The following is a 23,798-nucleotide window of genomic DNA, read 5'->3' on the forward strand; positions in this document are numbered from 1 at the left end:
CAACAGTCACCAAAAAGGAGAGCACTGGCCAAATGCCATTGTAGCTATTAATTTAGCTAATTCCTTCGTAATTGAGGCCACATTTTCTGTTTGGATTGAGAGATGAGATGAGTTTAGTTAGTTTGTAAATCATAGTGAAATTTGTGAGCTAAGTCATTTGTTTCTTTATTATCTTCTGAAACCTCTCATTTCTTTCTTGCTGCTCGACTGTTCTCTCCATTTCTTTTGTATTTTTACTCTCTAGCTCCTCCCAGTTGCCATAAACAACTCCGTCGAAGACAAGTGCCCGTCGCCATAAACAACGGCATCGGCAGCTCGTTCCTGTCGGCAGCTCTTTTCCGTAGCTCCTCGAAGCTTTTCTCCATAAACTATCTCCCAAATTTGCTTTCTGTCTTTTTGTAATAGATGAATGAGCTATGGATTGGTGTTGCTTTGAGCTATCTTCGTTGGTGTTATTTTTCGTTTTACTGTGCAATGATTTGGTTAGTGTTGTTTTGCAATGAATGGTGGATCCCTGTTCTTGCCATTGATGTCTAAAAATTGATGCTAGTACTGCCATTTATGCTAGTGCGTATAAACATCAAATGGAGAGAAAAAAGCTGACTGCTTCCACATGCTAGTTTTTGAATCTTCCTTCTATATAATCTTTGCACACAATTCAAGCTTCAAAGTACAATGACTACAGCCCATTTAGATAGTGAGATGAGATTAAATAATTTTAGATAAAAGTTAAATAAAATATTTTTTTAATATTATTATTATTTTAAAAGTTTAAAAAAATTAAATTATTTATTATATTTTATATAAAAAGTTAAAAAAATTATAATAATAAAATAAAAGATATAAAATGAATTGAAACCGTTTTTATATACAAGTAACAGGATATAAGCCTTCCTTTCTAAGAAACATACAAAAATGCCAAGACTTTTTTTTTTTTTTTTTTTTTGGTAATTTTGTCAAAGTTTCTTCTCCGTTTCCTGACCTCTTTTTTACCTACTTTTTTCTTTTCTACCGGATTAAGGGAATGTTTGGCAAGTGAGAATATTTGAATATTCTCACTACTATTCTTTACTTTATTATTATTTTTTATTTATTTATTTATTATTTATTACTTTTTACCTATTTTTTAATATTTTATTATTATTTTTTCATTATTTTTTTACTATTATTTACAAATATTATCAACACTTCTCAAATATTCTCACTATTCAAACCAAGCCTTAGAATCACCCCCAGACAATCAAACGACTTTACCATAGCATACCATGGGACCCAAAATAAGACCAAAAGCAATTCTGAAACGAGTCGTGCTGGCACATGTTGCTTTTTAATTTTTCCTCCCTTTTCTTTTTATATTTTTTTAATATATTTAAATATTTTAAAAAAAATATAAAAAAATATATCAATACATTAAAAATTATTTTCTTAATTATTAAGTAAAAAAATTAAAAAATAAAATAAATACATGAATAATCAAAATAAAAAATAAAAAATAAACTCAAGCAGCATAATAACATTTTTCTCTTGAAATTAGCACTTTTTCCTGAAGTTTTATCTCTTTTTTTTTATCTCAGTTTGCAAGGTAGTGGCATTGAACCCCCACCTGTTGCTGCTACTGTTACGGTAACTCAACCTCCCAAGATAAAATAGATGCCAGTGTTTCTTTTCATTTCTAGACTTTTAAGTACAGCCATTTAAAAATATATTGTATTGTTAAATCTGATAATATTGGCATCAAGAGCATGCATCGAGTGGTATTTTCAAGCCAGAACATCTATATGAGTCCAGATTCTTTGTTGCAGCTCATTACAGTATTTTCATTACACTTCTCATAATTTCTATTGGCTTAAAGAACACTTCTCACTTTGCACCCTTTGTTATTAGTGCGTTTTTACAGCTTAAATGTCAGTACTGTTATAGAATATGTTTATGATGGTATGAGACCTGTTATTTTGTGGTTTTTTCAGATTTTGGGCTGCTTTTGCTGTTGCTTATAAAAAGGAAGTCGTTGCTGTTAACTTGGATGTATAGCTTGATGCCCTTTTCTTAATGATTTAATGGGCTTCTTAAATGTTCTTTTTCATATTTTTATACATCCAAGTTATGCACACATCTGTTGCTGCTGCCTACACATGACTGCCTGCAGATTGGATGCATAAAAAATAAACGTGCATCCAAAATTATTTCTCTAGTTGACTGCATATCGGGTTGTGAACGTGCATAATAATATATATATATATATAGTCAATTAGAGATGCTAATTTTATAAATTATTGGATTTAATTTATGAAAATGAATATGATTATTGGAGACTATTGGAGATTTACGAAAAATAAATAAAAAGTATTTAAAAAATAATAATATATTTTATTATTATAGAGAGTGTGATAATTAATCCAATATAGACTTCAAATTTTAAGTAATTAGTTAAAAGTAAAAAAATTACATATTAATCAAATTTTTAAGATTTTTTTTTTTTTTTTGTCAGAAAATCTCTCCAAGGTAGAGTCATTCGAACTCACCCTTACAAACTAAACTCCGGTCCATGCATCATAGCATCGAAAGTTTCCCTACGTAACTAACTAGGGATGGGATGAGACACAAAATTTTTATTTTATCTCATTTCATTATTACATATTTTTTAAATTTTAAAATAATAATAATATTAAAATATAATATTTTAAACTCTGAAGGAAAATACCGAAACCTTCCCTAGTCATGGGTTTTGACAGTTATGGTGGAAGTTAAGCCAGACAATGCTATCGTGCTAGTAGTAGCTATCTTCAACCGTCCAAACCTCTTTAATATGACATGACCATTGGCTGAGATGCACCGTCTCGTGGCCCACCAACCATGTTTGGGACACGCGTGCGGATGTTAGAATGACACGTTATCCTGTTCTTCTTCTTTGCGATGTTTGATTGGTTTCTTTAATACCAATAATATATGGAAGGATGTGGTTATTTGATTTGGTTGTTGCCACCGACAATTTTGCACATGATTGCTTATTTTAATGTCACTGCGTCGACCTTTCGGCCACTGTCTTTTCAGATTTCAAATTCAATCAGTCATTCTAGATTGTTCCATTTGAGGCTTAATTTCTGTATTGAATCAAATTTACTTTTATACCCTCGTTTTGCCATGTTTTCTGATGGAAAAATTGCACTCTTGTTTGCATTAGCATTGGCTCAACAAAACATTGATTTTGGCAAAATTCTAAATAAAGTTTGGGTATTGGGGCATTTTTTTTTGTTTTGCCTGGCCACTCTAAGTTTGATTACCAAACTCATTTTAATTTATTTTAATTTATTGTTATAATTTTTTTAAATTTTAACATAAAATATAATAAATAATTCAACTTTTTTAAATTTCAAAATAATAATAATATTAAAAAATAATAATCTAACAATATTTTATCATCACAACTCAACTCAACTCACTTCAACATCTAAATATATCCTAAATTTAAATCCAAGATTAGTCATTTCATTCTTTATAATAATCAATTATTATTTTTATTTATTTTATTTTATTTATATATGTTTTATTTAATTTTTTAAAATATCTTTATATTTTTATTTTCATAATTTTTAAAAGAGAAAAAAAAAGTTCTAGTTCAGATGACGAGGAAGTAGAGAAGAGAGAGAAAATAAGATGTAAAATTAAGGGTCTATTTAATTCTTTGATTGCACTCAACCCAGTTGAGTTCGATTCAAATTTAAACATCTTTTAATATTAAACATTCAACTATTAAATCATTAAATTCATATCAACTCAAAACAACCTTAAACTTAAAATTTATAATTTTTTTTAACTAAATATTTATTTACATGTGGAACTCGTAATATTTTTTAATTTTTTACAAATACATCAAAATTCATCTTAATATTTAGACATATTAAAAGATGAGATATGATGAGATGATGTGAGTTGAGATTAAAGTTAAAAAGTTGAATAAAATATTATTATAAAATATTTTTTAATATCATTTCGTTTTAAAATTTTTAAAAAATGAATTATTTATTTATTTTTATATAAGAATTTTAAAAAATTATAATAATAAAATAAAAAATTTATAAAATTTTAAATTTTAATCTTAAGAACAAACCAGCCAATGTTCATGCATAATCAATCATAGCGCCCAAGAGCATGGCATCATGACCATCTTCGTGACAACACGTAGGGGGGTCCCACACCGATCACGAGGGCCAAAGAATCAAAGATATATACATTCCTAACACCGCATCGAGCCATGTGCGCGTTAGGCACGTAGATTATCAAGAGCTGCGCTTTGGTTGGTGGACTGCTCCCCCAGCTGCCGTGTCCTCTTAAAAGACAAAGAAAAAAGGAAATATCTAAAGGAAGGCAAGGGGATGATGCTAAAGGAGTGGTGCGTTTTGCCTTTCAGATATTTATCTGGTCTGAACGTAGCTCTCGCTCCTTTTGTTTCGAGCCACCAAACGCCCACGCGGCGATTCTGTAGTGGAACTTCGCCTTTTCGGGGCACAGCCAGCCACAGCCTGCCCGCTTGCCTTTTGCTTTTGTCCGCGTTTGATTTTGATCCACTTTCGGGGGAATCGGTTTTCCATCAAACTGCCCACGTGGCGTGACGGTACTTTAGCTTTCCCGGCAGAGTCTGCCGGTGCCTTTTGCTTTATTTCCTTTGGATTATAATTGTTATTCCCCATTATAATTTTTCTTTTTGACCGAAGAAAGGGTTCAAAGCATAGAGTGAAATACCACCATTAATGTAGTAAAATAATTTGGAAAATAAAAAAGACAACTCATATTAATTTGTTAAAAGAGTAATGTTATTCTGAAGTATCTACACTATACTGTTTATGTGGCACAATTTAATTTGGAATATAAGTTTTAAAATTTAAATATTATAAATCAAACCTTACTATTTAAATGATATGGATGACGTCTTCTACACATCAACGTGAAAATAGAACAATTATTATTTAAAAAATAAGACAAAATCAAACACTTTGAACTTGTGCTTCTATTATTTCAAGTAATAGAATCTTTTAAGAGTAGTTTGTAGTATATTTTTGAAGTTTTACAATATAAATCAATGAATATGTAGTATATTTTTTAAGTTTTTCCATATTTGTTGCTTTCGTTACCAATTGGGAATGTGATACATTGCCAATTGTTTTAGAACTCGATTGTTTTTTGGATTTGTAACTTTGTGTTTGTGTTTGCATGATCGATTGGTAACTAACGAGTCAATCAGAATCATGTTGAGATCGATATTACTGATTTTCTCTCCCTTAATTGACCCGTTTCGGTTGATTTTTAACATGTATAAAATTAGTTCGTTTTCGGTTAGATCGCATCTATCAGATTTCATCCCTAATTACTTGTACGTGGCATTCTCATTGTTCCCATCATAAACATTAATTAAGAGCAGTTTGTGTAAAATAAAAGGTGGGGTGAGAAGGAACTCATGAAGCTAGTATTGGTGAAAACTATAGAGTTTTGGGTGACATGTGATGGCATTAACTTCGAGCTCCAAAAAGCTCAAATTAACACTTCTAAAGGTGCATAAAAATGTCGATGAAATTACAGCTTTTCCTTATGTTATTGAAAATCGAGATTTAAAAAATGTTTGAAAGTACATAAATCTAAAAAACAAACTTTAAAATGTAGTAAGAGAATTATATCCTATCTACACAAACTAAGATTTCTACAACTATATAGAAAACTCGGCTCGTTTGAAGAGTAAGATAATATAAAAATTTTGTGAATTATAATAAGATAGTTTGAGTTGAGTATTTTTAAAATTTTGAGAAATGAGAGAGGAGAAGTTAAATAAAAAATATTATAAAATTAAAATATTATTAGAATATAGTTTTATAATATCATTTTTGTTTGAGGATTTGAAAAAATTGAATTGTATGTTATTTTTTGTTTGAAAGTTTGAAAAAGTTGTAATGATTAATTTAAAATTTTGATATTTAAATTATGTTTGAAAACCATGCATCATGCAAAAGAAGTGTCAATATTAAAATAGACGAAAAGGTAATATAGGTGAAAATACCTATATTTACTTAACAAGGTGGTGGTTATAAAAAATAAAATAGAACAAGAAAATAAAATTAATATAATTGAAAAGAAAATAGTCAAACACTTTGAATTATAAGATGAAAAGTGATATGCATACAAAAATATTATATAAAAATAAATTTATAAATTGACATGATTTTATGTAATATAATAAATTTATTTTATAATAAAAATAATTTTATAATTTAACATGTTACACTAATCTACTATCATTTTATGAATTTATTAAGACAGATTCCGTTAAGATTGCTACTAGGGTGCTGCCAAGCAATGACTGTTGAGTGTGCCCCGAACTAATTTTTTTTTTAATTTTTTTAATTTTTCTTATTCATATTTTTTTAGTATTTTTAAACATTTTGAAAAAATAAAAAAAATCAATACACTAATAACTAAATCCTTAACTAAGTAAAAGAAAAAATTATAAAAATAAATTAAACATATAAACAGGCAAAACAAAAAAATAAAATTGGACGGAATAGTAAGAGTATTCTTTAGTTCGTATTTACATCACTGGCTGCGTTTGAGAGTTGAATTGAGATGATAAAATATTGTTAGAATATTATTTTTTAATATTATTATTATTTTGAAATTTGAAAAAGTTAAATTATTTATTAAATTTTATGTTAGAATTTAAAAAAGTTGTAATGATGAGTTGAGTTTGGTTTAAGTTACGTTTAGATGTTGAATTGAGTTGAAATGATAAAATATTATTAGAATATTATTTTTTAATATTATTATTATTTTAAAATTTAAAAAAATTGAATTATTTATTATTTTGTGTTAAAATTTAAAAAATTTAAAATAATGAGTTGAAATGGATTGATTAATCAATCCAGTTTCCAGACATAACTAATTTTCACAGTCAATACCACTTCCCTCAACATCGAAAGAAATCATCGAACAGCAGTGAGTACCATACCAAGCGAAACCCCGATGAAAATATCTAGCAAGTAGCCTATCACCGGCTACCACGTAAGAACCCCAACTCGGGAACACCAGAATATAATATTAAGAAACGAGAGGGGATATTTAAGTCATTTCATAAACCTACTGTCGTAAGTGGACCTCGTGCCTGACGAATAGACGGAGTACTAGTTGCAGTACAAATCCATCGTAATGGATGTCTGTATCATGTATGTATCCATGCATGCATGCATGGTCTGGAAATTGGATGGGAAAGCCTGACATGACGTGACAGCCAGCCTCTAATGCGAGCGGAAAATATCATTGCCACGTATGCATCGAAATCTAAGCCTCGCAGCACAGAGGTCCTAAAGATATTCTCTTTCTCTCTCTCACGGTCTCACCACCCAAATTCTTCAACCTCTCGAAAATATTTCAGAAATCTGAAAAAAGAAAAGAACGCGCAGAAAAAGGAAAAAAATATTTACAGGCAGCGTAAAATATCACGAAGATTTTGGTCAGAAATCGGCGTGCGGAGAACTAGCAGGTACTTTGTTCATTTTTAACTCGATTTTTCTTATACATATATATGTATGATAATTAGATAGTTTTCATTGATGCTTCTTGCTTAGTTTAACGTTATTAGTCGCGATTTTGCCATTAAAAAATAGTTTAGGACTTTGAGTTGCAAGATTCTGTGATTTTTAGGATATATTTGCCAAATTTTATCACCTAGAAAAAGCTTAGTTGAGCTGGCTAGCTTCTGGTTGCCAAGTGTTCAGATTATGGTTTTTATTTATTTATTTAAGATTTCATGCTTTTGATTTGAAAATTTTTGGTGCATAATTCTAATCTGTTCTCACTGAAATCAGATTTAGAAAGTGTTCCTACAAGCTACCGAGATTTGGAGCCTGGAGGTCTGAAGCTTTTCAGAGAAAGAGATTTTGAATTCTGTTTCTTGAATTTATTTATTTATCCTAGTTGTCGAGCTCAAATCTTTGGTTGCTAATGGATCTCAGGGAAACGTTAAGGGCGGGATGTTGAATTACGATATTTTGATTCTTGATTGGTAGCGGTTTTGCGGCTACGGTTGCGGCTGCGGCTAAATTTTATTTGTAGGAAGATTATTTTTTTCTATGGCTGGTTCGTGTGGGAGGTGGATTGATGGTCTTCAATTCTCTTCTTTGTTCTGGCCTCCGCCGCAGGATGCACAGCAACGAAAGGTGCGGTAGATTTAATTCTAAGGTCTCGGGGTAGTTGACTATCTTTATTTAAGTTGTTGAATTTTCGTTGCGTTATTTTCATTTCGTTTCGTCGTTTATTTCTCTATGGTCAAGCCCCCGAAAACTTTCCGACTTAAGTAAATATGCTGGAGATAACTGAATATTGAAGGGCTTATGATAATAGGTATGGGTGCATATGAGTGCATGGTTGGAAAGTCGAATATCTTTATTTAAGTTGTTGAATTTTCGTTGCGTTCTTTTCATTTCATTTCGTCGTTCATTTCTCTATGGTGAAGCCCTGAAAGTTTTTCGAGTAAGTAAATATGCTGGACGTAACTGAATATTGAAGGGCTTATGATAATAGGTATGGGTGCATAAGAGTGAACGGTTGGAAAGTTGAATATCTTTATTTAAGTTGTTGAATTTTCGTTGCGTTCTTTTCATTTCATTTCGTCGTTCATTTCTCTATGGTCAAGCCCCTGAAAGTTTTCCGAGTAAGTAAATATGCTGGACATATCTGAATATTGAAGGGCTTATGATAATAGGTATGGGTGCATATGAATGCATGGTTGGAAAGATAATTTGGATTCCCGTAAGTGCCTCAGAACGAGGATGATATGGCAAGAGTGTTCACTGCTAGAAGTTGCTTACATGGAGTTGTTTTTAAATTTTAGTTTCCAGAGTGCTATGCTAGGATTTTTTTTTTTTTTTTTTTTTTTTTTTTTTTTTTTTTTATATGGAGTAAATTTTGTTGTTCCTTGGGCACCGAGAAATTTTATTCTGAAAAAAGTGCGTAAAATCCTGTTTTCATATACCAAAGTTGTTTGCAGTTTTTTGGTATAAAATACGTGGAAGTTACTGATATATGCTATTGGTATCAACTTTGATGTCAAGGAATTTAGATGAATCATAAACTGAAAACGTTTTCATTGAACTTTAGAAATGATTAAGGTCAGTAAAGTTATTTTTCAAAGAGAGAAAGCATAGAGTAACTTAGAAAGATCTGAAACATTCATAGTTCCGATATAGGGTTAAGAGTTTGTTTCTCATCTTTTAATCAATCTTTCATGAATTATTTGTATTTTTGGACAGAAGCTTTTATCTTCTCGCTTTTTATTTTTATTTTTATGTTCCCTACTTGATTGTTTATGGTTATTTGATTTTTGCTTCTTTTAAGTCTATTTTGATACAGGCTTCTTTCTTTCCTTCTTCCACAGGCTCAAATTACTGCTTATGTTGAGTACTTTGGTCAATTTACATCAGAACAGTTTCCAGAGGATATTGCCGAGGTATGTTCTCATTACCGAATTCATTTTTGTTATCCTGAACTGAACTAATACTATTAATATGTTCTTTATGACAGTTGATCCGTAACCGCTATCCATCAAAAGAAAAGCGTCTTTTTGATGATGTATTAGGTACTGATGCTTTACCCATGTTAGTTGTGGCACGAATTGATAATGCCTGAAGTTATTATTTGAAAATATTTTTCTTGTAGCTGGATGATAACTGCTTTGTGTATGTAAATATATTTCCAGCTACGTTCGTCCTTCACCATCCAGAGCATGGGCATGCGGTTGTTCTTCCAATTATTTCATGTATCATTGATGGTACGGTGGTGTATGATAGGACCAGTCCTCCATTTGCTTCTTTCATATCCTTAGTCTGTCCGAGCAGTGAGGTATGACCCTAAGCAGATAAATGTCGCTACTTCCAAGTCTCTTTCACTTCATACTGAAAATTTGCCTTACTCGATGGACTGTTTTTTTTACCTTAAATTCCAAGCTTATATCTTATCTCTTTTATTTTCTTGTTTTCAATAGAGCCTGCAATGTGCTTTACAAATTGTAGAGGGAGTTCATACTAAGTCTTTTCCCCTAGTTTTTGCAGAATGAATACTCTGAACAGTGGGCTTTGGCATGTGGAGAGATCTTGCGAGTTTTAACTCACTACAATCGCCCAATATACAAGATGGAACAACCAAATGGTGATACAGAAAGAAGCAGTAGTGGCTGTGACGCTTCCGCAAGTGACTCTATTGACAGGCAATCTATCCATATTCCTTTGGCACAAAAAGAGAGGAAACCTTTGAGGCCTTTGTCTCCCTGGATTACGGACATACTGCTAGCTGCTCCTCTCGCTATCAGGAGTGACTACTTCCGATGGTGAGTGCATCATTTGAATGTGGCATAGTGCTGCCAATCTAGTTTGGAAGTCATCAAATCAAGCATATTTTGCTGATAATAAGTCATTCGTGGTGGGAAGGCGAACCATTAACTGGTATCTGATCCATTTCTTAGGGAAAAACGAAACAAACAATAATTTGGTTTAATCTATATATTTTTCCTGGTGGTACTTTATCCAGAGATACTTTGTTCAATTCACAAATTCATACATAGCAGTAAAATTAATGAAAAAAAGAGTTAAATTATTATTTTTTGCCTCTTCTTTGTTACAGACAACCTTGTATTCAGTGGTTCCAAACAGCCTTCATTAATTAATTACTCTTCAAACTGCAATTCAACATTTATAACATTTTGTCCTTTTTTCCCGCTCTCTACCAGGACACCTGTTTTTTGCTTAGTAAACTGGAATTTATTATGCTTGTACCATTATCATGATATTCTTGACCAGTCAAGTAGGCGCGATACATTGTGCCAGATTGGGGGAAAATGTTGAGGGCATGCAATTTTTGGTTTATGCCAATGGTATTGAGGTAGACCTGTCCAGCAATTTTTATTGCTGGTCCATATCATACTCTTTGTAACATTCCAAAATTGGCACTGTCTTGATTTCAACTTTCAATATCATGCTGATTTTATTGATGGTTAACAACACCAAGCATGAACTATAAAGTAATATTTGATTATAGGTGTCAATTGGTAGTAAAAATTTCACAGTTGACATTTGAGATATTTAATCATTCTGTTGGTTTGTTTACATATGTCCTTATGTAAGGTTGGAGTTGTTTTTCATGTATTTATAGGTGCAGTGGTGTTATGGGTAAATATGCTGCTGGAGAACTCAAGCCACCCACAACTGGTCAGTTAAATTTCTGTCATCGAATGTGACTTTGCACTCTGTACTTGTTGATATATATATTTCTACATATAATTTGATACTTTCGTTCTGAGATAAATTTGGAATAAATTGTCGTCTGTAGACTTTAGTTTTGCTACACATTTTATGGAATCTGATCATTTATTTCTTCAAGTCATAATATTTTTTTGATAAGTAAAACAGGTTTTTGTTAATACTAATAAATAAAGGAAATAGGCTTAGCCCAAGCACATGGGATGTATACGAGAGAAGGCTTTTCTACTGTAAGTAATAAATAAACAAATATGTGTAGCATATAATTTTAGTTGAATTGATTGGAAAACATACTGAAGTACATCACAAAACATTGAAGCTAGTGAAATTCTTGGTTGATTTGCGCGCCTTTATGTGAAAACCGAATAACAACTTGTACTGACATTGGAGTCCTGGGGTCTTCAAGTAGCAAGGCCAAGAGAAAATAAGTAGGAAAAAGGGACAAAAAATGCATGGATGGTCTAGGTTAAGATTGAGGCTCTGATAACATGTGGTGTTAATAGCTCGAGACATCAAATCAGAAAAAGAAATGGAGAGATCCAAGCCAGAGTGGTTTCTTTCTCTATTTACCTACATTGCTAAAATACTGTAGGCAGTTTCTCCATATCATGCGGATTAGCACTACCACTGCCTACATGTATACCCTCTTCTAATTTTCTTAAATATGATATTTAATGAGAAATTTCACTCCTTGAGACAGACAAGGACCAAAGCCCATCTGACTCTCTTTCTTTCAGCTTCTTCTCGTGGATCTGGAAAGCATCCTCAGCTCATGCCATCAACGCCACGGTGGGCTGTTGCTAATGGTGCTGGTGTCATATTAAGTGTGTGTGATGATGAAGTTGCTCGCTATGAAACTGCTACTTTAACGGCAGTGGCTGTCCCAGCACTTCTGCTTCCTCCTCCAACAACAGCTTTGGATGAGCATTTGGTTGCTGGCCTGCCAGCTCTTGAGCCATATGCACGCCTATTTCATAGGTTAATATCTGAACCTTGCAGCTTCTTGTTTTTTTTTTTTTTTTTTTTTTTATAATAGCGAAAAGGAGAAACAAAAGGAAAATAAAAGAAATGAATTGGTGTACATCTTGACTTTAACTGGATATGTTTACTCAATCTTTTAGTTTGGTCTGTTAGGTATTATGCCATTGCTACTCCGAGTGCCACCCAGAGACTGCTTCTTGGACTTCTAGAAGCACCACCATCGTGGGCTCCAGATGCACTTGATGCTGCTGTCCAGCTTGTGGAACTCCTTCGCGCTGCTGAAGACTATGTATCTGGCATTAGGGTAAGCCAGATATTTGAGGTTGCAAACTTTATATTTGCTGTATTCCATGCTTCTGATAAAGTATTCAACGGAACTCAGTTAAACCCATACCATTTTTTGTCATCCCATTAACAGACTGCTTCAGTAGTATCAGCGATCTGCAGAAAGATTTTTGTTTAGATGGAAAACCTGAAGTGTGTATGCAAATTATTTATTCACTTGACAATTTTGTTTCCCTTGAACTAAGCATTTAGATGTCAATTACAGACCATGCACTTTAACACAAGGTTGATACATGGCATTATGTCACTAATGTTTTCTATTCTCACTTTTATCAATATGGGCCTTGATATTTCAATGGCTGCTTATTAATAGGTTCCATATGATTGATGTTTAAATTATATCGAATTACTTAAATCTAAACATTACATCTTCCTCGATTAAAGCATTGGCTAAATCATCATTCACCAAGCAACTCATTAATAAGTGTTACCGACTTGCGCATGTTACATTGATTTATGGGCACTGCTAGTAGAAATTTGTTCTCTGTTGATTCTCCAAAAGTTGGGCTAGCTTGCTGTACTTTTAATTCTGTCAACCTACTTCTGGCCATAATATTTGCTGGAATGGACCAAAACTCCAATTTCAATCAAAGCTTAGACAAATTATTTCTAACTGAACTTGCTAGCTGTGGGGTGAAAAGTGTGAATTGGATGGCCCTAGGATTAAGTGTAAGAAAGTGAGCAGAAAAGCAATTAGCGTTTGGGAAAAGTGACATATATATAGTTACCATATATCCAGTACTGCATCTCATACTGGGAGTGGAACACATTTGATAAAGGCCAATTAGGAGAATAGTTTGATAACCATATTACCCGGCAGGGCAGTGGATATTTCTCTCATATTTTTGGAACAAAGTAATCTAGTATACAGAATTTATGTTCCTTTCGATAGAGTTATATACCATGGGATGACTTGCTATGGCACTTCTACTTCCTTTTCTGGACAAATTGACTGATTCGTGATAGCTTTCAGAACTGATTGATCTGAAGGCATATATCATTTCTCTTTTTTGCTGTAACAATTCCTTTCCTGTCTGTTCATGTAGCTTCCAAGGAACTGGATGCATCTGCATTTCTTGCGTGCAATTGGGACTGCAATGTCCATGAGAGCAGGAATAGCTGCCGATGCTGCAGCAGCTCTACTTTTCCGCGTACTCTCACAGCCTGCATTACTTTTTCCTCCATTACAACAAGTTGAGGGAGTCGAAGTTCAACCTGAATCTTTTGGAGATTATGGTTCATCCTATAAAAAGCAGGTACAATTGACAATGTTGGCACGTCTTTCCTATCTTTCTCTAGTTTTATGGCTCCAAATGCAGAAAAACACTTTATTATAGTTGGATTGAATATTATTCCCTTTTTTTTTGTTTATCTACCCAACCTAAATATCGTCTCAAATGTATATAATGATCAGAGAGAAGTGCCTGCGGTTGAAGCAACTATTGAAGCTACTGCCCAAGGGATTGCATCAATGCTTTGTGCCCATGGCCCTGAGGTTGAATGGAGGATTTGTACCATATGGGAAGCTGCATACGGCCTGATTCCATTAAGTTCCTCTGCGGTTGATCTTCCAGAAATCATAGTTGCAACTCCTTTGCAACCTCCCATATTATCATGGAATCTGTACATACCTCTCCTAAAGGTCTTGGAATATCTTCCTCGTGGTAGTCCATCAGAAGCATGTCTCATGAAGATATTTGTTGCTACCGTTGAAGCGATTCTTCAGCGAACGTTTCCACCTGAGTCCTCTAAAGAACAAACCAGAAAAACAAGATACCTTTCTGTCATAGGATCTGCCTCCAAAAACCTTGCTGTGGCGGAGCTTCGTACTATGGTCCATTCACTTTTCTTAGAATCATGTGCCTCTGTAGAGCTTGCTTCACGCCTGCTTTTTGTGGTGTTAACTGTGTGCGTTAGTCATGAGGCTCAGTCCAATGGGAACAAGAAGTCAAGTGGAATAGCAACTTATCCCCCTAATGAAGTCATCGAGGACTTACAAGCAATATCTGAAAAGCAAAGAGAGATGAAAACTAGGAAGTTAAAAAAACAAGGGCCTATGGCAGCATTTGATTCATATGTTCTAGCTGCGGTTTGTGCTCTTGCCTGCGAGCTTCAGTTATTTCCTATGATTTCAAGGGCAGGTAATCACTCAAGTTCAAAAGATGTATCACACGTAGCCAAGCCAATGAAAATAAATGGATCTACCGAAGAGTTCCAAAATGGTATTGACTCAGCTGTTCACCATACTCACAGAATCTTGGCAATTTTAGAGGCACTTTTCTCGCTGAAGCCATCTTCTATTGGAACCTCATGGAGTTACAGTTCAAACGAGATAGTTGCTGCAGCCATGGTTGCGGCTCATGTTTCTGAACTATTTAGAAGGTCAAAGGCTTGCATGCATGCTCTTTCGGTCTTGATGCAATGCAAGTGGGACAATGAAATTTACACGAGGGCATCATCACTGTACAACCTCATTGATATTCACAGCAAAGCTGTGGCATCCATCGTCGACAAGGCTGAACCATTAGAAGCACACTTGATACACACACCAGTATGGAGAGATGCCCTAATGGGTTTTGATGGCAAAAAACAAAATCAATGCAAAAATGGTGTTTGCTTTGATTCAGAGCAGCCATCTACCTCACAGTCTTTGTATTCAGATACTAAATTTAATTCTGAAAGAGCACTACACTCGAATGAAGGCTTAGGGAACACCTTGGGTAAAGGTATTGCAAATTTTCCATTAGATGCATCGGATTTGGCCAACTTCCTCACAATGGACAGGCATATAGGATTTAACTGCAGTGCAAAAGTTCTTCTAAGATCTGTGCTAGCAGAGAAACAAGAGTTATGTTTCTCTGTTGTGTCATTGCTGTGGCACAAGTTGATCGCGGCTCCTGAAACCCAACCAAGTGCAGAAAGCACTTCTGCCCATCAAGGTTGGAGGCAGGTAATCTTATTTGTGTCATATCTGTTGTGGATTTCTTTTGTTTCAGTCTTTCATATAATGAGCTCCTGAACAGAGGCAACATACATTGCCGGCTATAATGTGCCCTATGTGGATTTTTATTCCGTCACAATAATTTAATGGTATGATGCAAGTTTGAATGTACCTTGTCAAGATGTGGGAACTGAATTCTTGTCATTTAAAAGGAACCATCGAATTTAAAGGATATGCTCCTGCTACTATTATATATATATATAATACATAATACATAAAATATATGTATTTGTTTTTCGTGAAAAATAAGATAAAAACATTTATTTGCTATTTTCTGTTTGTAATTTATCTTCACTAATAGTTTTTGTAACCTTTAACTTATGCTTGTAGATTGTATTGGGGACTCGAAAGTTTGACTGGTGAACAAAATATTTGCCTTGACTAGTATATGGGATTCTACATTCTTCATTAGAGTAGAAGATTTTTGCTATTATCAATAGGCGCTTTTGGGACAGTTGATTAATCTAATATATTTCTGTTACAGTTCATCTGAATTATTGTTTCTATTATTAATGGAAACATATTTGGATGTATGTAGGTTGTTGATGCGCTATGCAATGTTGTGTCAGCATCACCAACAAAAGCAGCTACAGCAGTTGTTCTTCAGGTCCAAACTTCTGTTCAACTTATAAATTTTAGATTTGCTTTTTGCCTGACCTGAAACCACTAATTTTTTCTTCTTCTAAAGGTAATAAATTTCAGAACTACTTTTGAGATAGGACCTAAACATAGCTTCTGGGCAAAGAGATTGTATACATTTTAACCTTGTATGATAATGAAGAATGGAGTTTGCCTAGCTGGTGTTTTTACCACCCGTGTATTGATTGGTATATCATTATTTGAATTACATAATTTGTTTCTTCACTTTCTGGCCTTTGTGCGCTTGTCAGGCGGAGAGGGAATTGCAGCCTTGGATTGCCAAAGATGATGATCAAGGTCAGAAGATGTGGAGAATCAACCAACGGATTGTAAAATTGATTGTGGAGCTCATGAGGAATCACGATAGGCCAGAATCATTGGTGATTTTGGCAAGTGCATCAGATCTACTTCTGCGTGCAACGGATGGGATGCTCGTTGATGGAGAAGCTTGCACTTTACCACAGCTGGAGGTAAGATCTCATAACATTAATTCATGTTTTTTCAGTTCCAGCAGATATAGTCAGCGACTATGTTTAAATTTGGAGTATGTGGTTCTCTACTCTCCTTTTGCTGTTGCAATAGGTGTTCTGTCTTTTATTCTACAACGTTGCTGATATGATTTAAAACGTCGAAAAGAGTGTGCTCCTTATGGGTTTTAGTTTATTCTTGAACCATAATTTCTCTCTTGATATATCTATTGAAACATGTAAATTGTCAGCTACTGGAAGCCACGGCTAGAGCAATTCAGCCGGTGCTGCAGTGGGGAGAATCTGGGTTGGCAGTTGCAGATGGCCTTTCAAACCTCTTAAAGGTAAACACTGATCCATCATTGATACACTCCATGGAGTTGGGTTCCAGGCTGAATATTGTAAATTTTGCTATCTACTTGGGCATTGGAAACTCCAAATTTCTGATGAACCGGCAACTTCTTATTACTTGATAGAGCAATACTATTATTCATCTTAGATTTTGTTCTATATGTTTGCCACTTCATGTATAGTTTTACTTTATATGAGCATGCGTGACTGAGAGTGATAAAATATAGGATAAAAAACAGTAATTTTCTCTACTCATGAGTGGCAGTGCAATGCTACTATTCTAAGAAACATGATTCCTCGGGTTTTGTGCCCATGAAAACCTTTACTAACATCAGTTGCTTGGTCTAATACTCTGCAGTGTCGGGTACCGGCTACCATCCGATGCCTTTCTCATCTGAGTGCACATGTTCGCGCTTTGAGCACATCCGTTCTTCGAGATATTCTGCACACTGGTTCAATCACATCTAATTCTAAACCTGTCAACATAAATGGCATCCGCGGTGCTGCTTATCAGTATTTCAGTTTAGACGTTATTGACTGGCAAGCAAGCATTGAGAAATGCTTAGCATGGGAAGCTCACAGCAGACTTGCAACCGGAATGCCTATTCAATTTCTTGATACTGCCGCCAAGGAATTAGGCTGTACTATTTCCACATGACTTAAAAGAGTAGCTTTTGCCAGCCCCTTTTAGGTTTATGAGCATCCTTTTTTTCTCTTCTTTCTAGGGAGATTACACATAGAAACAGACACTATTTATTTATTGCCTTGGAGGACATGGATCTGCGGGCAAGTAATTAAGCAGCAGTCTGTTGTTGTAGATATTAAAAAAAAAAAAAAAGGCCCGAGATTGTCAATTACAGTGCTTTCATTGGCCAGACAATATAATCCTTCTGAAACAATTTATGCGTAGATAGTGCCACAATCCACAAGTAAGGCTTTTATCGGTTATGTTGTGGTGCTTTTAACATTTGTTTAGTTCAAGTTGCTTTGAGCTCCCTGTGACTTTTCTAGAGAGATAAGCTCTACTTCTCTCTAGAACTCCTCCCTCCCTTCTCCCAATGTAGTTTTCTCATTGTTTTAATTTTCCGGTTAGTGTTTTTGGTTTTGTTTTTGTTTTTTCTGGTCAAAGCATGGAGAGGGCTTTGCTGTCGCCACGCGTGGCGTCTCTGGGGTCAGCGATCTCGGTAGCTTCAGGATCGACGGTCCGTCAAACTCCTAGTGTGGTGCGCGTCTCTCACGCGCCATTACAGCTTCTTTGCTCATTGTTTTTTCAGTCTTCAGTGTATATCAAGTTTCTGTTTTGTTATGTTTCTATTTTTTCGGTTTTTCCTCTGTTTTTCTGTTCTATTGCTTGTGTTAGGTAAAATTAAAAAGAAATGGGCTATTGGACTTGTTGTCCATAGCAGGAGAACCCACTCTTCCTTTGGAGGATGAAGGTTGGTTATTTTATTTTTACATAGTTGTATTCTCAGACAATTTGGGATTGAAATCTCTGTCCTTACAGAGTCACATCTCAAAATGTTTTGTCATTAGAGAACTTATAGAAGTTAAGAAAATGTCTGTCACAAAGAAATTTTTGTGAGGGGAAGCCCCACATAGATGAGTAGTTTGGCGTGTAATTTGAATTTTTTTCTGTATTTATCAGTCATAGTTGTAACTTCGGTTTCATTGAATGAAATAAAATTTATTTTTCATAAAAAGAAAAAGTACAAGAATGGATGACAAGGCCTAGTTTGGGTAATGAGAATTATGATAATACATCATTACTATTTATTATTACTTTTCATTACTATTCAATATTCTATTATTACTTTTTTATTATTTTTTACTACTATTTACATAATATTTGAAAATACCTTACTATCCAAATGTATACGAAAATAATGAATAGTAGTGGTATTTTCATAATTCTGTTGCCTTTTTTTCTAAAAAAAAAAAAATTTGAGCAATACTTTTTGTTTTTACTAGTGTTGTTCCTTTTAAATGTGTCTTCTACTAAAATAGACAACTACTTAAAAGAGTTCTATGCAAGATGTGTGGAAAAGGTCATCAGTATTTTTGAAACACACATGTTCAAAAGAAAATATAATATCTTACTCTTGCTCCAGTTGCCTTGCTCTATGGCAATTTTAATCCTGTAGCTTGTGTTTTTATTTTTATATATTTGGGAAAGGATATTAATTTATTTAGACTCATTTTGTTCACAATTCGGTGTGAGAAAACACCATCTATATCATTAATTTCACTATCTTCTTGGTCTATCTTCTTGGTTTAGTTGCCAGCTGGCCAAACACAGACAACCTACGAACTTTACGGTGACACGATTTGATTTGGAAGATGTAAATTTATATTTTTTTTAAAAATTTAATCTTGTTACGTTAATAATATTTAAAATTATATTCTCGCTCTAATAATTCTAACTCTAATAATATAGGATGTGAGTGTGGTGCGGTGACTTGTGAATAAAATTGTTAATATGAAAACGTTAATTTGGGCTTAAAATTGACAGTTTTTAACTTTTGGTTAGAAAGTTCTCAAACGGGCCAAAGTTTTGGAATTTTGCCTTTACCTAAAAGCCCAGATAGCCCAAATTCGACGTTCGTGAAATCAATTGGAGGTCAAAATCGTCCAAACAGTGCAAAAGTCACAAAACCCTAGCTTTCTTACGAGTGCCAAGGCAGCTTTAGTTGGTATATATAAAAGGATTTCAGCGGAAAACCTAACTTCAGCTTGCAGCTTCCGATTTGGCACCGCCTGCTTGCTGCCTCCGAATCCTCTCTCTCGTTTCCTTTCTGCGAGTCCAAAATGGTAATGCCCTTGTTTTCTTTGTTTGTGTGCACGCGTGTTTGTGAATTTCGATAGTTATGGATCTGAGTGAAAATTGTGCGCGCAGGCGCTGGTAGCGAACGAGGAATTCCAGCACATTCTGCGTGTCCTGAACACCAACGTCGACGGAAAGCAGAAGATTATGTTCGCCCTCACCTCCATCAAAGGTATCGGTCGCCGCTTAGCCAACATCGTCTGCAAGAAGGCCGACGTCGACATGAACAAGAGGTCTCTCTCGCTCACTCTATGGCCATCGTCTTGAATTTCTTAACTTTTGGAAAATGAATGTATGGATGACGGTAAAAAAAAGTATTAGATAAGTTTATCATTGTAGTTCTAAGGTTCGAATCCTATTGGATGCAAACAATTTCTAGGGAATATTGGACTTGGGAACTTCGCCCTGAATTACCCAAGTTTTTACTTGTGGGAAAATCTTTGGCTAGGGCCTCGGACTCCCGGGATTAACTGAGAATTTTTATTGTACACCCGGTGCCAATAAAAAAAAGTATTAGTTAAATTGAAGTTATTTTCATATTTGGATTGTGTTGCTCTAATGTTTGAATATCTCTCTCTCTCTCTCTCTCGCTCTCTCTCTGTAGAAAATTTAAGCTCAATTGGGCTTTTCTTCATGGACCTATTAGTATTTTGCTTGTTTACAATCCTTAGAATTTCTATTAAATATGGCTCTAAAATGGTGGATTTGTTACATTTCAAGAACCGGCATCTATGTTCAACAGCTGATAGGTGGAGTGACTGAAGATAATCATATCATAATATGGTTGATGATGTCCATATGCGCACAATCCTTAGAATTTCTATTCAATATGGCTCTAAAATGGTGGATTTGTTACATTTTAAGAACCGGCATCTATGTTCAACATCTGATGGGTGGAGTGACTGAAGATAATCATATCATAATATAGTTGATGATGTCCATATGTGCACATTACATTTCAAATTGTCCGTTTTGCATGTTTGAATAAATTGGCGGCATCACACTCAGGGAATCATGTGTTGAATGGTTATTATGGTGTCATACTAAGACTTGTATTGATTTGCTATTGACTTAGTATTTTATATATAGGATTGTTATCTTGTGGTATATCTATGCTTTTGCTAATTACTTCATTTTATGACCAACTAATGTGCCTTTATTATAAGTTCCAATTAGTTAAAATTAGACACCTCTGTCGATTTTTTGTGATATTGTTATTGTCAGAGCGGGTGAATTAACTGCTGCTGAGCTGGACAATCTCATGGTTATTGTTGCCAACCCTCGGCAGTTCAAAATCCCAGATTGGTTTTTGAATAGGAAGAAGGATTACAAGGATGGCAAGTACTCTCAAGTGGTTTCCAATGCACTTGACATGAAGTTGAGGGATGATTTGGAACGATTGAAGAAGATCAGGTGACTATAACGTTTTCAACACTACAAGTGAAAAAGTACTTAATTTGTTTTCATACTTACATTTATAGCCTACATCTGAACTTGAACCATCAGAGTTGCGAACGCAAGTGATCCATTTTTGCAATTACCACATGCTGGCACACACTTGTTATAAGGCCATGAATAAGGCATTTTCAACCACAGCACCCAAGACTCATAGATGCCTGAGACCTAGGATGTTTAATAGTTTTGTTAACTGTTTGCCTTGTGGAATTCATAGGGTATATATTGCTAGAAAATACTTACCATCCCCTGATCCTTAATATAATTAGAATCTGAGATGGTAGCCATCACACATTAGAGGAAGCTCAAGACATTTGCAATTTGTGCCAAATAGTTGATATAGGACTTTGGTGATTCCAAATCTCCAGTTGCTTTCTCAAAACCAGTCTTGAAGATACTATAACTTTTCACTTAAATATGATCATGTGCTGGTTTCTTAAATCAGTTCCCAAAATGTGGTACAGAAATTCTTCAGTCTCTGAATCGGCAACATTGCAGTTAAGCATATTGGCCAGTGAAACATAAAACTGAGCTGACACTGAGACTTATGCAGGAACCACCGTGGTCTGAGGCACTACTGGGGCCTTCGTGTTCGTGGCCAGCACACCAAGACTACAGGCCGCAGGGGGAAGACTGTTGGTGTCTCTAAGAAGCGTTGAGGTTTTTTTCTTTGTTTTATGCAATTAATATATGATTGCTCGACGATGATTTTTGTTATTTAGCATGTTATCAGACATTTTTAGACTTTTGTACTGTGGCCGTGGTTGGGTGGGACATTGTTGTTGGGTTCTTGTCCACTTATCCATATTATCTTATTTGTTCAATTTTGGTTTTTTTAATCCTTCTATCTAAGTGGTGTTCTTATACCTGTGTGGATGTCTAGGAAGCTAATCCGGTGTACTCTGTGGTTTGGAGTTTGATGGATTGCCTACTTTTTTCCTTCAAATTTACTTGGCAAAAAGCTAGATTCTTTTCTTACTGTGATGCTGAGGTATAACACAATTTGTTGTGGATATTGTTTCGAGGCAGAATTATAAGAGCATAAATTGCATCATAATTTGACGCCAATAATCTATCAAGTAACAGGGGAATACAATATCGCAGGTGAAGAGATTAAAGGGTTGTTTGGACGTTGAAGTGAGTTGAGTTGAGATGATAAAATATTATTAGAATATTATTTTTTAATATTATTATTATTTTGAGATTTGAAAAAGTTGAATTGTTTATTATATTTTGTGTTGAAATTTGAAAAAATTGTAATGATGAGTTGAGAGGGGTTGAAGATCCAAACTAAGCTTAACAGTTAAATGTTAACTAAGGTCTTGTTTGGAACTTGGATTGAACTAATTTTAAGTTGAGTCTAACATTCAAATACTTAACTTTCAAATCACTAAACTCATTTCAATTCAAAATTTATTTACATGTGTGAGTTACAATATTTTTTAACTCAATACTACGTGTGATTCACAATATTTTTCAGTTTTTCATAAATATATAAACTTATCTTAACATTTAAATACATATAAATTCAGTTTAATATTTAAACATATTTAAATTTATTTTAGGTGAGTTTCACAAAATTCACTATTATTTTAACTTATTATTTATAAAATTTCAACTCATTTCAACGTGCCTAAATTGACGTGGGCTTTCAGTTTGTTCTATTTCTTGTTGAGTGCGAAGGACTTCCCATTCACTTTTTTTTTTTTTTTTTTAAATTTTTTTATAAAAAATATATAGTTCATTAAATTCTCAAAATTTCATCTAGATTTTGCATATTGTTTGGCTCGAGCTTTTCCCATCAAATTTGGTCCCGAATTTCTAATTATACGTAAAAATGTACACATAATTTTAATGAAAAGCCTCTATTTGACCGCTAGGTCAATTTGGCTTTTTTTTTTTTCCTTATATTCTTTTAATATATTTAAATATTTTAAAAAAATAAAAAAAAATATTAATATATTAAAAATTACTTTTTTAATCATTAAATAAAAAGAAAAAATTAAATGTACAATCGGTCGAAGTGAGTGGACAAAGTCAAAATGAATGAATAAAGTGAGAGGACAAATGAGCATTTTCCTTTAAAATGAAATTTACTCGCGACAGACGATAACTATTTAGCAGCTGAATCTGGTGTGCATTGATGTGCACTTGAATGCGCTAGTGTACGACTAATATGAAGCACCGGAATGATCATAGAATAGATAATGAAAGAAACATTAACCCAATGCTTCCGGTAAAGACTTCCAGAGCAAAAGAAACTGTTGGAAGAAATCAGCATTACCCACCAACTCATCTATCTCCACCATGACCATGTCCATGCAAGAACCATATTATCCTCGTATGTTTGTCTTCCCCTTCTTGATTATTCCCACAAGAACGCGACAGAGCTGCATGAATATTGAAAGTTAAGGAACTCGGAAGAGAGAATGTTCATCTCTCTCTCT

At 34.1% G+C, this 23,798-nt stretch overlaps 2 protein-coding genes across 5 annotated transcripts; both read left to right on the forward strand.

Moving 5' to 3' along the window:
* Positions 1-7,315: 7,315 nt before the first annotated feature.
* Positions 7,316-17,759, forward strand: LOC121241945 (protein GIGANTEA-like). 4 transcript variants are annotated; one of them, XR_005935852.1, is made up of 16 exons: positions 7,317-7,522; positions 7,848-7,892; positions 7,995-8,198; positions 9,416-9,487; positions 9,562-9,616; positions 9,737-9,879; positions 10,080-10,363; positions 11,185-11,240; positions 12,029-12,269; positions 12,426-12,576; positions 13,664-13,873; positions 14,032-15,567; positions 16,157-16,225; positions 16,509-16,727; positions 16,894-17,068; positions 17,434-17,614. XR_005935852.1 is itself a non-coding variant. In XM_041139803.1 (16 exons), the coding sequence occupies exons 3-16, from the start codon at positions 8,112-8,114 to the stop codon at positions 17,731-17,733; spliced, it is 3,516 nt and encodes a 1,171-aa protein (XP_040995737.1). In that variant the 5' UTR covers positions 7,318-7,522; positions 7,848-7,892; positions 7,995-8,111; the 3' UTR covers positions 17,734-17,759. The 4 variants fall into 4 exon arrangements, 3 of the variants coding, with proteins under 3 accessions (XP_040995739.1, XP_040995737.1, XP_040995738.1); XM_041139803.1 differs by having other exon boundaries at positions 7,318-7,522; positions 16,976-17,068; positions 17,434-17,759; XM_041139804.1 differs by having other exon boundaries at positions 7,319-7,522; positions 10,089-10,363; positions 16,976-17,068; positions 17,434-17,759.
* A 1,966-nt stretch (positions 17,760-19,725) lies between these two features.
* On the forward strand, positions 19,726-22,175 carry LOC121243226 (40S ribosomal protein S18-like). The gene is made up of 4 exons (XM_041141319.1): positions 19,726-19,883; positions 19,969-20,129; positions 21,121-21,309; positions 21,905-22,175. Exons 1-4 carry the CDS (start codon positions 19,881-19,883, stop codon positions 22,008-22,010), a joined length of 459 nt encoding a protein of 152 aa, XP_040997253.1. The 5' UTR covers positions 19,726-19,880; the 3' UTR covers positions 22,011-22,175.
* Positions 22,176-23,798: the final 1,623 nt, after the last annotated feature.

This window comes from Juglans microcarpa x Juglans regia, chromosome 8D, assembly GCF_004785595.1.
Source record: "Juglans microcarpa x Juglans regia isolate MS1-56 chromosome 8D, Jm3101_v1.0, whole genome shotgun sequence".
Classification (NCBI taxonomy): Eukaryota; Viridiplantae; Streptophyta; class Magnoliopsida; order Fagales; family Juglandaceae; genus Juglans; species Juglans microcarpa x Juglans regia.

Coding starts and splice junctions, on each gene's coding strand:
- LOC121241945 (XM_041139803.1), top strand. CDS start 8,112: ATGGCTGGTTCGTGTGGGAGGTGGATTGATGGTCTTCAATTCTCTTCT. Junction 9,880..10,079: donor TAGTCTGTCCGAGCAGTGAG/GTATGACCCTAA, acceptor CTTTTCCCCTAG/TTTTTGCAGAATGAATACTC. Junction 11,241..12,028: donor ACTCAAGCCACCCACAACTG/GTCAGTTAAATT, acceptor TCTTTCTTTCAG/CTTCTTCTCGTGGATCTGGA.
- LOC121243226 (XM_041141319.1), top strand. Junction 20,130..21,120: donor GACGTCGACATGAACAAGAG/GTCTCTCTCGCT, acceptor TGTTATTGTCAG/AGCGGGTGAATTAACTGCTG. Junction 21,310..21,904: donor GAACGATTGAAGAAGATCAG/GTGACTATAACG, acceptor AGACTTATGCAG/GAACCACCGTGGTCTGAGGC.